The 12,988-nt window shown below is 40.6% G+C and overlaps 1 protein-coding gene across 9 annotated transcripts in view; it reads left to right on the forward strand.

The window, feature by feature from the left end:
* Window positions 1-12,988, forward strand: part of NEK10 (NIMA related kinase 10) — a 317,096-nt gene that overhangs the window by 178,171 nt on the left and 125,937 nt on the right. For all 9 annotated transcript variants that reach the window (XR_008684291.2, XM_055414802.2, XM_055414796.2 and 6 more), the window contains one exon: window positions 2,891-3,104. Coding sequence is in view for 8 of the 9 variants with exons in the window: in XM_055414802.2 (XP_055270777.2) it covers window positions 2,891-3,104 (214 nt within the window). In the remaining variant the exon portion in view is untranslated. The remainder of the gene's footprint in view (window positions 1-2,890; window positions 3,105-12,988) is intronic.

The raw sequence follows: 12,988 nt of genomic DNA on the forward strand, positions 1-12,988 counted from the left end.
GGTACCCAAGTAACATAATCAGTTATATAGTACTGTAGTGTAATAGGGTTATAATACTTTTAAGACAAATAATACATTAAAAGCATACACACAAAATTAAGAAAGCATTTTAAATCTTACAGTTCAGTACCTTGAAAAATACCGTAGTCCCAGCTACATCACCGCTGCTTTTATTCTTGCTTCTGGATATCCTGTGCTTGAGATAAAGACACTCTATTGCTGTTCTGAATGGAGTACTATACAATAAAGTACACAAAAACACTACCACTTGAGAGGATGCACATAGGTGACAATGTACATCAGACACATGAACTAACTTCCATGATTGGATATGCAAACTCAAGTTAGCACCTTTGAAAGTTCGCTACTTGAAGGTCCGTATGTAGGGACCTTTCTGTAACTGAAATTAAAATTGCAGTAGTGGGGATTAACAGCAGATTAGGCAATACAGAGAAGTGCATTAGTGATCTGGGAGGTAGAATAATGGAAATCACCCAATCAAAACAGCAAAAAGAAAAATAGATTTTAAAAACTGAAAATAGTTTAAGGGACCTCTAGTACCACATCAAGCATACTAACATTCACATAATATGGCTCTCAGAAGAAGAGACAGAAAAGAGAGTACAATGTGTATTTGATATAATTATGCCTGGAAATTTCTTTCCTGATGTTGAGGAAGGAAACGGATATCCAGGTACAAGAAGAACAGAGGGTCCCAAACAAGATGAACCCAAAGAGACCTCCACTGAAACCTATCCTAATTAAAATGGCAAAAGTTAAAACTAAAGAGAGGATTCTAAAAGTATCAAGAGAAAAAAGAAAGTGTAAGTTACAGGGAACTCCCATAAGGTTTTCAGACTGACTTTTCTTCAGAAACATTGAATCTCAGAAGGGAGTTGTATGATATATTTAGAGTACTGAAAGGAAAAAAAAAACCTAACACCTAGGATACCAGCAAAGTTGAAATCAATCCTGAATACTTGTTGGAAGGACTGATGCTGAAGCTGAAGCTGAAGCTCCAGTATTTTGGTCAGCCAACTCATTGGAAAAGTCCCTGATGCTGGGAAAAATGGAGGGCAGTAGGAGAAGAGGGTATCTGAGGATGAGATGGCTGGATGGTATCACCAATGCAATGGACATGAACTTGGGCAAACTTAAGGAAATGGTGAGGGACAGGGAGACCTGGTGTGCTGCAACAAAGAGTCGGACACGACTGGATGACTGAACAACAACAATACAAACATATGGAATGTAGAGAGATGGTACTGATGAACCCATTTGCAAGGCAGCTAAGGAGACACAGACATAGTAAACAGACTTATGGACACAGTGGTGGAAAGAGAGGGTGGGATGCATTGAGAGAATAGTATGGAAATATATACATTTACCACATATAACATTGAAAGTGAAAGGTTTAGTCTCAGTTGTATCCAACTCTTTGTGACCTCATGAACTATAGCCTCTCCAGGTTCCTCTGCCCATGGGATTCTCCAGGTAAGAATACTGAAGTGGGTTGCCATGCCCTTCTCCAGGGGATCTTCCTGACCCAGGGATTGAACACAGGTCCCTGGTAGCTCAGACAGTAAAGCGTCTGCCTGCAATGCAGGAGACCTGAGTTCCATCCCTGGGTCCGGAAGATCCCCTGGAGAAGGAAATGGCAACCCACTCCAGTACTCTTGCCTGGGAAATCCCATGGACAGAGGAGTCTGGTAGGCTACAGTCCATGGGATTGCAGAGTCAGACATGACTGAATGACTTCACGTTCACTTTCTCCTGAGTTGCAGACAGATTCTTTATTGTCTGAGTCACCAGGGAAGCCTGTATGTAAAGTTGCTGCTGCTGCTGCTAAGTCGCTTCAGTCGTGTCCGACTCTGTGTGACCCCATAGACGGCAGTCCACCAGGCTCCGCCGTCCCTGGGATTCTCCAGGCAAGAACACTGGAGTGGGTTACCATTTCCTTCTCCAATGCATGAAAGTGAAAAGTGAAAGTGAAGTAGTTCAGTCGTGTCCGACTCCTAGCGACCCCATGGACTGTAACCCACCAGGCTCCTCCGTCTATGGGATTTTCCAGGCAAGGGTACTGGAGTGGGGTGCCGTTGCCTTCTCCATATGTAAAGTTAGTGCCTTTGAATTAAAAAATAGACAAATATTGTAGTGAGTGCCAGAAAATTTTAAATTATGCTAACCAGTGATCTTGACAATTTGTTCCATGGTCATCTAGAATAGCCTCTACTACTGTTTAGCTGTGATAGAAACAATTCTCCCATTAGTAGACTTATGGATATTTTTTGCCTCCAAAATCTGAGAAAGTTTTTAGTGTGTAATGTTTTAAATTGTCTACAGTTAAAAATTATGACATACAGCTTAAACTTCAAGTAAAATGCAACAGGGTTGCATTTTATTTTTATAGTATTATGCTTTGTAAGACTCTCACTAATCAAGTTGTGTTGATCTTGCTCCTATACAGCTGGTAAAGTCCAGTAAGTTGCCACCCCCGAGAATCTTTCCTTCCTTTTGGTGCATCAAGTGTGGTATTCAGGTCTTATATCATTAGGATGCCTCTTTGTTTCATTGGCCAGTGAGTAGGTGTGGTTTTAGAGGAGAATCACTTACATAGAAGAAGCAGACTCCACCCATCCATCCTGAGACTGGGAGCAACTTCCAACACGGTCTGTAACCCTTGCCCATGAGCCAACCTGCAAAGTGAACAGTACCGCTCCCTCTTCTTCCCAGATTTTCCAAATGTCTTTTGAGAAGTCTTGGATTCAGAAATATTCTTGAAGTTCATCTTGTCCAGGTTCTCTTGGGTGCAAGCGCTATGGGGGACACAGAGCAGAATTTAACCTGTGGCTTTGTCCTGACTTTGACTAGAGTGCTGATCTTTCCTTAGATGCCTCAATCCAGATGCAGAAACCCGCCCAGATATTGTAGAAGTCAGCTCTATGATATCAGATATCATGATGAAGTATGTAGACAATTTATCCACATCCCAGCTGGCCTTGGAGAAGAAGCTGGAACGGGAACGGAGGCGCACACAGAGGTATTTTATGGAAGCCAACCGGAACTCAATCATATGTCAGCAGGAGCCGACTCTGCTGTCTCAGGTAAATGAGATTCTTTTGGTGTCTTCAGGAGGAATTCTGATAGGTGTCTGGGGCTGTTCATGCTTGTCTTAAGAAAAATTCATCCTAAAGTTAGAAAAATATTAATTGCTGCATGTAGTATTTCACTGTTATAATGACATATTTTTATCCATCCTGATATCTTATAATTAAAATTAAGTCAATATAATTGAATTCCAGTCCCTTATACTGCAAGGAGATCCAACCAGTCCATTCTAGAGGAGATCAATCCTGGATGTTCATTAGAGGGACTGATGCTAAAGCTGAAACTGCAATACTTTGGCCACCTCATGCGACGAGTTGACTCACTGGAAAAGACTCTGATGCTGGGAAAGGTTGGGGGCGGGAGGAGAAGGGGACGACGGAGAATGAGATGGCTGGATGGCATCACCGACTCTGTGGACATGAGTTTGAGTGAACTCCGGGAGTTGGTGATGGACAGGGAGGCCTGGCGTGCTGTGATTCATGGGGTCGCGGAGAGTCGGACACGACTGAGCGACTGAACTGAACTGAACTGAACTGAACCCATAATTTGTTATATATTACAAAACCAGAGGTATCAAAAAGATAACTTAGAAATTCTTTGAATTTATAATATGGCTGCTGCTGCTGCTAAGTTGCTTCAGTGGTGTCTGACTCTCTTCGACCCCATAGATGGCAGCCTAACAGGCTCCGCCATCCCTGGGATTCCCCAGGCAACAACACTGGAGTGGGTTGCCATTTCCTTCTCCAATGCATGAAAGTGAAAAATGAAAGTGAAGTCACTCAGTCATGTCCGACTCTTCGTGACCCCATGGACTACAGCCTACCAGGCTCCTCCGTCCATGGGATTTTCCAGGCAAGCATACTGGAGTGGGTTGCCATTGCCTTCTCCATTATAATATGGATCTTTGTATGAATAGCAGTGACTACTTATATTTAATTTTTTCAGCAATTTGGATTTACAGATAGAAATAATGTATGTGAGTTTAGAAAAGGAAATAATGTTCACCTTGAATTTTTTTTATTAGTCTTTGTGATTGATTTCATTTCTATTCATGGTGGTAATAATTTTGCCATGGTACAAATTAGAATATGTGCTTTTATTTTTCTTGGCAGTAACCTTTAAATTAACTTGATCTTTCATTTTATTTCTGAGTATAACTGGAATAGGGGTGTCAAAGGCACGCATTTCCACAGGTGCACGTGGTGGAGCCTGTGATGCTCTGTGGTGTTATTTCTCTCTGCCTTTGTGTGTTCTGTGAATTATCCTTCACTCACGCTCTGGCTTCCGTGAAAGCAGGGATTCAGTAAGAGGCCCTTCAACCCATCAGTGTTCCTTAACCCTCCTGGAGTTGGGCCCGGCACGGTAGGGTCATAAAGCCCGTCCTTGATCAGGAAATCAGGTCATTAAATGCCTTTCCAGGATCCTACGGACCAACTGTGCCTTGGCTGGAAAAACTATATAAGAAGCTAGTCTCCAGGAAGAGCCAGTTTTGGTTTCTTAAATATCAGCATTTGCAGCAAACTCTTTCTTTTTTAAGAAGGAAAGCAGTACTAATTCGGAGAAGGCAATGGCAAGCCACTCCAGTACTCTTGCCTAGAAAATCCCATGAATGGAGGAGCCTGATGGGCTGCAGTCCATGGGGTTACTAGGAGTCAGAAACGACTGAGCGACTTCACTTTCACTTTTCCCTTTCATGCATTGGAGAAGGAAATGGCAACCCACTCCAGTGTTCTTGCCTGGAGAATCCCAAGGACGGGGGAGCCTGGTGGGCTTCCGTCTATGGGGTCACACAGAGTCGGACATGACTGAAGTGACTTAGCAGCAGCAGCAGCAGCAGCAGCAGCAGCAGCAGCAGTACTAATTGGTGGGTTTATCTTGCCATACTTGGAATCCAGAAATTAAAGATTTGATATAGTTTTGGTGAGTTATTTTGAATTTTATTTTATTTATTTTTAGTACAATCATGCCTTTTATTTCACTTTTCATTTTTTTTTAAATTAGGATATAGTTGATTTACAATATATGTTGCTTTAAGGTGTATAGCATAGTGGTTTAGAGTTTTTTCAATTTTACTCCATTTAAAGTTATTATAAAATATCGGTTATATTCTCAGTGCTATAAATAGCTGTGAGTATTAGTCACACTGTGACTATTTTATACCTAGTAGTTTGTATCTCCCAGTTCCCCACCCCTGTCGTGCCCCTCTCCCTTCCATCCCCCCACCAGAAACCACTCATTTGTTCTCTGCATTTGTGGGTCTATTTGTTTTATTTTATGCATTTGTTGGTTTTATTTTATTTTTTTAAGATTTCATGTATAAGTGATATCGTGCAGTACTTTTCCTTCTCTGACTTATTTCACTAAGCATAATGCCCTCCAGGTCTATCCATTTGATTGAAAAGAGCAAAATTTATTTTTTATGACTGAGTAGTAATCTATTGTATATATTTGTGCCACATCTTCTTTATAGTATTCTGCTTATGTTTTCCTCTAGAAAATTTGTCAATTCTAGTCTAATATTTAGGCCTTTAATCCATTTTGATGTTGTTTTTTTATATGCTGTGAGAAGATGTTCTAATTTTGTTCTTTTACATCTAGCCATCCAGTATTCCTAGCACCTGTTATTGAAGAGACTTTTTCCCATTGTGTATTCTCACCTTTGTTATAGATTAACAGACAGGAAATTCATGGGTTTACTCCAGGCTCTCTATTCTGATCCATTGATCTATGTATCTGTTTTTGTGCCAGTACCATACTATATTGATGACTGTAGTTTTGTAATATAATCTGAAGCAAGCATGATACCTCAAGCTCTAATGTTTTTCCTCAAGATTGCTTTGTCTGTTTGAGATCTTTTGTGTTTCCATATACACTTAAGAGTTTTTTCTACACCTATGAAAAACACCACTGGTGTTTTGATAGGGATTGCATTTAATCTGTACATTGTCAAGATCATTTTTATGATGTTAATTCTTCTAATCCATGGACAGAGTATACATTGTCATCTTTTTTGTCCTCATGGTTCAGGCGGTAAAGAATCCACGTGCAATGCAGGAGACTTGGGTTTGATCACTCATATGGGAAGACCCCCCCTGGAGAAGGGAATGGCAACACACTCCAGTATTATTGCCTGCAGAATTCCATGGACAGAGGAGCCTGGCGAGTTATGGTCCATGGGGTCGCAAAGAGTTGGACATGACTGAGTGACTAACACTTTCATTTTCATTTCCACTTTCTTTTATCAGTGTCTTGGAGTTTTCCAATACAAATCTTTGACCTTCTTAATTAGATTTATTCCTAGGTATTTATTCTTTTTTATGAGTGGTACATGGAGTTGTTTTCTTAATTTCTGTTTCTTTTTTTAAAATTTATTTTATTGGAGTCAAATTACCTTACATTAATATATTGGTTGGTTTTGCCATAAATTGACACGAATCCACCCCGGGTGTACATGTGTTCCCTTTCTTGAACCCCCCTCCCACCTCCCTCTTCCCCATATCCTCCCTCCAGGTCATCCCCGTGCACCAGCCCCAAGCATCCTGTATCATGCGTCGAACCTGGACTGGTGATTCATTACACATATGATAATATACATGCTACAATGCCGTTCTCCCCAATCATCCCACCTTCACCCTCTCCCACAGAGTCCCAAAGACTGTTCTATATACCTATGTCTCTTTTTCAGTCTCATATACAGGTTTAAGGTTACCATCTTTCTAAATTCCATATATATGCGTTAGTATACTATATTGATGTTTTTCCTTCTGGCTTACTTCACTCTGTATAATAGGCTCCAATTTCATCCACTTCATTAAAACTGATTCAAATGCATTTTTTTTTGATGGCTGAAAAATACTCCATATGTACCAAAGCTTTCTTATCCATTCATCTGCAGATGGACATCTAGGTTGCTTCCATGTCCTGGCTATTATAAACAGTGCTGCAATGAACATTGGAGTACATGTGTCTCTTTCAATTCTGGTTTCCTCGGTGTGTATGTCCAGGAGTGTGATTGCTGGATCATATGGCAGTTCTATTTCCAGTTTTCTGAGGAATCTCCACACTGTTCTCCACAGTGGCTGTACTAGTTTGCATTCCCACGAACAGTGTAAGAGGGTTCCCTTTTCTCCACACCCTCTCCAGTATTTATTGCATGTAGACGTTTGGATAGCAGCCATTCTGACTGGTGTGAAATGGTATCTCATTGTGATTTTGATTTGCATTTCTCTGATTATGAGGGATGTTGAGGATTTTTTCATGTGTTTGTTAGCCATCTTTATGTCTTCTTTGGAGAAATGTCTGTTTAGTTCTTTGGCCCATTTTTTGATTGGGTCACTTATTTTTCTGGAATTGAGCTGCAGGAGCTGCTTGTATATTTTGGAGATTAATCCTTTATCCGTTGCTTCATTTGCTATTATTTTCTCCCATTCTGAAGGCTGTCTTTTCACCTTACTTATAGTTTCCTTTGCTGTGCAGAAGCTTTTGATTTTAATTAGGTCCCATTTGTTTATTTTTGCTTTTATTTCCAATATTCTGGGAGGTGGGTCTTGGAGGATCCTGCTGTGATTTATGTCAGAGAGTGTTTTGCCTACGTTCTCCTCAAGGAGTTTGATAGAATCTGGTCTTACATTTAGCTCTCTAATCCATTTTGAGTTTATTTTGGTGTATGGTGTTAGGAAGTGTTCTAGTTTCATTCTTTTACAAATGGCTGACCAGTTTTCCCAGCACCACTTGTTAAAGAGACTGTCTTTTCTCCATTTTATATTCTTGTCTCCTTTGTCAAAGATGAGGTGACCATAGATGCGTGGATTTATCTCTGGGCTTTCTATTTTGTTCCATTGATCTATATTTCTGTCTTTATGCCAGTACCATACTGTCTTGATGACTGTGGCTTTGTAGTAGAGCCTGAAGTCCGGCAGGTTGATTCCCCCAGTTCCATTCTTCTTCCTCAAGATTGCTGTGGCTATTCGAGGTTTTTTGTATTTCCACACAAATTGTGAGATTATTTGTTCTAGTTCTGTGAAAAATATCGTTGGTAGCTTGATAGGGATTGCATTGAATGTATAAATTACTTTGGGTAGTATACTCATTTTCACAATATTTATTCTTCCAATCCACGAACACAGTATATTTCTCCATCTATTAGTGTCCTCTGATTGCTTTCAATAGTGTTTTATAGTTTTCTATGTACAAGTGTTTTGTTTCCTTAGGTAGATACATTCCTAAGTATTTAATTCTTTTCGTTGCAACAGTGAATGGAATAGTTTCCTTAATTTCTCTTTCTATTTTCTCATTATTAGTGTATAGGAATGCAAGGGATTTCTGTGTGTTGATTTTACTACCTGCAACTTTACTGTATTCATTGATTAGCTCTAGAAGTTTTCTGGTAGAGTCTTTAGGGTTTTCTCTGTAGAGGGTCATGTCATCAGCGAACAGTGAAAGTTTTACTTCTTCTTTTCCAATTTGAATTCCTTTTATGTCTTTTTCTGCTCTGATTGCTGTGGCCAAAACTTCCAGAACTATGTGGAATAGTAGTGGTGAGAGTGGGCACCCTTGTCTTGTTCCTGACTTTAGGGGAGAAATGCTTTCAGTTTTTCACCATTGAGGATAATGTTTGCTGTGGGTTGGTCATATATAGCTTTTATTATGTTGAGATCAGTTCAGTTCAGTTCAGTCACTCAGTCGTGTCCGACTCTCCGCGACCCCATGAATCACAGCATGCCAGGCCTCCCTCTCCATCACCAACTCCCGGAGTACACTCAAACTCATGTCCACAGAGTCGGTGATGCCATCCAGCCATCTCATTCTCCGTCCCTTCTATTCCCACTTTCTGGAGAGTTTTTATCATAAATGGATGTTGTATTTTGTCAAAGGCTTTTTCTGCATCTATTGAGATAATCATATGATTTTTATTTTTCAGTTTGTTAATGTGGTGTATTACATTGATTGATTTGCGGATATTGAAGAATCCTTGCATTCCTGGGATAAAGCCCACTTGGTCATGATGTATGATCTTCTTAATGTGTTGTTGGATTCTGATTGCTAGAATTTTGTTAAGGATTTTTGCATCTATGTTCATCAGTGATATTGGCCTGTAGTTTTCTTTTTTTGTGGGATCTTTACCAGGTTTTGGGATTAGGGTGATGGTGGTCTCATAGAATGAGTTTGGAGTTTTCCTTCCTCAGCAATTTTCTGGAAGAGTTTGAGTAGAATAGGTGTTAGCTCTTCTCTAAATTTTTGGTAGAATTCAGCTGTGAAGCCATCTGGACCTGGGCTTTTGTTTGCTGGAAGATTTCCGATTACTTCCTCTAGTTCCGTGCTTGTGATGGGTCTGTTCAGATTTTCTATTTCTTCCTGATTCAGTTTTAGCAAGGTGTACTTTTCTAGGAATTTGTCCATTTCTTCCAAATTATTCATTTTATTGCCATATAATTGCTGATAGTATTCTCTAATAATCCTTTGTATTTCTGTGTTCTCAGTTGTGATCTCTCCATTTTCATTTCTAATTTTATTGATTTTGTTCTTCTCCCTTTGTTTCCTGATGAGTCTGGCTACTGGTTTGTCAATTTTATTTACCTTCTCAAAGAACCAGCTTTTGGCTTTGTTGATTTTTGCTATGGTCTCTTTTGTTTTTTTTGCATTTATCTCTGCCCTAATTTTTATGATTTCTTTCCTTCTACTAACCCTGGGGTTCTTCATTTCTTCCTTTTCTAGTTTCTTTAGGTGTGGAGTTAGGTTATTTAGTTGACTTTTTTCTTGTTTCTTGAGGTGTATTGCCTGTATTGCTATGAACTTCCCCCTTAGCACTGCTTTTACAGTGTCCCAGAGGTTTTGGGTTGTTGTGTTTTCATTTTCATTCATTTCTATGCATATTTTTGATTTCTCTTTTGATTTCTTCTATGATTTGTTCATTGTTCAGGAGCGTGTTGTTCAGCCTCCATATGTTGGCATTTTTAATACTTTTTCTCCTGTAACTGAGATCTAATCTTACTGCATTGTGGTCAGAAAAGATGTTCGGAATGATTTCAATTTTTTTGAATTTACCAAGGCTAGATTTATGGCCCAGGATGTGATCTATCCTGGAAAAGGTTCTGTGTGCGCTTGAGAAAAAGGTGAAATTCATTGTTTTGGGGTGAAATGTCCTATAGATATCTATTAGGTCTAACTGGTCTATTGTATCATTTAAAGTTTGTGTTTCCTTGTTAATTTTCTGTTTAGTTGATCTATCCATAGATGTAAGTGGGGTATTAAAGTCTCCCACTATTATTGTGTTATTGTTAATTTCCCCTTTCATACTTGTTAGTAATTGTCTTACATATTGCGGTGCTCCTATGTTGGTTGCATAAATATTTATAATTGTTGTATCTTCATCTTGGATTGATCCTTTGATCATTATGTAGTTTCCTTCTTTGTCTCTTTTCACAGCCTTTTTTTAAAGTCTATTTTATCTGATATGAGTATTGCTACTCCTGCTTTCTTTTGGTCTCTATTTGCATGGAATATCTTTTTCCAGCCCTTCACTTTCAGTCTGTATGTGTCCCTCGTTTTGAGGTGGGTCTCTTGTAGACAACATATATGGGGGTCTTGTTTTTGTATCCATTCAACCAGCCTTTGTCTTTTGGTTGGGGCATTCAACCCATTACGTTTAAGGTGATTATTGATAAGTATGATCCCGTTGCCATTTTCTTTATTGTTTTTGGTTCGAGTTTATATACCCTTTCTGTGTTTCCAGTCTAGAGAAGATCCTTTAGCATTTGTCAGAGAGCTTGTTTGGTGATGCTGAATTCTCTCAGCTTTTGCTTGTCTGTAAAGCTTTTGATTTCTCCTTCATATTTGAATGAGATCCTTGCTGGGTACAGTAATCTGGGCTGTAGGTTACTTTCTTTCATCACTTTAAGTATGTCTTGCCATTCCCTCCTGGCCTGAAGAGTTTCTGCTGAAAGATCAGCTGTTATCCTTATGGGGATCCCCTTGTGTGTTATTTGTTGTTTTTCCCTTGCTGCTTTTAATATTTGTTCTTTGTGTTTGATCTTTGTTAATTTGAATAATATGTGCCTTGGAGTATTTCGCCTTGGGTTTATCCTGTTAGGGACTCTCTGTGTTTCTTGGACTTGGGTGATTATTTCCTTCCCCATTTTAGGGAAGTTTTCAACTGTTATCTCCTCAAGTATTCTCTCATGGTCTTTCTTTTTGTCTTCTTCTTCTGGGACTCCTATGATTCGAATGTAGGGGCGTTTAATATTGTCCCATATGTCTCTAATATTGTCCTCATTTCTTTTAATTTTTTTTTCTTTTTCCGTTTCTGTTTCATTTATTTCTACAATTCTATCTTCTAGCTCACTTATCCTGTCTTTTGCCTCTGTTATTCTACTGTTTTTTCCCTCCAGAGTGTTTCTGATCTCATCTATTGCATTATTCATTGTATATTGACTCTTTTTTATTTCCTCTAAATCCTTATTGAACATTTCTTGCATCTTCTATCATTTTCTCCAGTTTATTTATCTGTAACTCCATTTTGCTTTCCAGATTTTGAATCATTTTCACAATTAAAATTTGAAATTCTTTATCAGGTAGGTTCCCTATATCTTCCTCTTTTGTTTGTGTTGGTGGGCATTTATCCTGTTCCTTTACTTGTTGGGTATTTCTCTGCCTCTTCATCTTGCTTATATTGCTGTGTTCGGGGTGGCCTTTCCGTCTCCTGGAAGTTTGTGGAGTTCTCTTTATTATGTAGTTACCTCGTTGTGTGTGGGGTTGGATGGGTAACTTGTCAAGGTTCCCTGGTTAGGGAAGCTTGTGTCGATGTTCTGGTGGGTGGAGCTGGATTTCTTCTCTCTGGAGTGCAATGAAGTGTCCAGTAATGAGTTTGAGATGTCAGTGGGTTTGGAGTGGCTTTGGGCAGCCTGTATATTGAAGCTCAGTGCTATTCTCCTGTGTTGCTGGATAGTTTGTGTAGTATGTCTTTCACTGAAACTTGTTGACCCTTGGGTGGTGCCTGGTTTCAGTGTATGTATGGAGGCATTTGATGAGTACCTATCAATTAATGTTCTCTGGAACAGGAGATCTCTGGTGTTCTCAGGATTTGGCCTTAAGCCTCTGCCTCTGGTTTTCAGTCTTATTCTTGCAGTAGGCTCAAGGCTTCTCCCTCTGTTACTTCCAAGGCAGTTCCTTCTGTTGAAAAAGCTCTTCTGTTTTCTGGTCTCCTCAGTGTCTAATTCCTCTCCTGACACCAGGATGTGGTGGTGGACACTTTTTTTTTTCTTCCTGTCTCACCTATTCAGTCCTGCTGTAGGGAGGGAGGAACGCAGCTAACAAATATCCCTGGCTTCTGTGGGGAGTGCTTGCGGTGTCTCGGCTACACTGGGAATGCTCCCGCTCCAGGCATGTGTGCTTTCCCTGTTTATGCTGCTTAGGCTCTAGGTTGCTCTGCTGGGAGCTGTCCGCGGCTGGCTCTGGGTTGCATGCACTTCCCAGGTCTGAGCGGCTCAGGTTCAGGTCCTCAGGTACTCGACAAAGGCGCAGACTTGACTGGGCCTGCGTTTTGTGCCTTCCCCAGTCCTAGCATCTCAGGTGACCAGGCGTTTGGCGAGCGTGGTCGCTGCAATTTATCGCCTTCCTGGTCCCTGCTGCTCGGTTTTCTGGGAGTACAACCAGCGCACTTTCTCAGGCGGATATCGACTGGTCTGAACCCAAGAAGTCCTGGCCAGCAAGGAAGCCTGCCTGCAGCTTGGCACGGAAAGCCTCTCTGGGGCCGCTGCTGCCCCCGCCCCGGCACTGGCTGCCCTCCCCGCCCTTGTCGGCGGGGGCTGGGAGATGGGCTGCCTGCTGCCAGCTCGCTCTACTCAGCGCCCCATTCTGTGGGCGGGGCTGGCAGAGTCCTGGG

This window comes from Moschus berezovskii, chromosome 24 (assembly GCF_049115385.1).
Source record: "Moschus berezovskii isolate FMDL1 chromosome 24, NW_MosBer_1.0, whole genome shotgun sequence".
NCBI lineage: Eukaryota > Metazoa > Chordata > Mammalia > Artiodactyla > Moschidae > Moschus > Moschus berezovskii.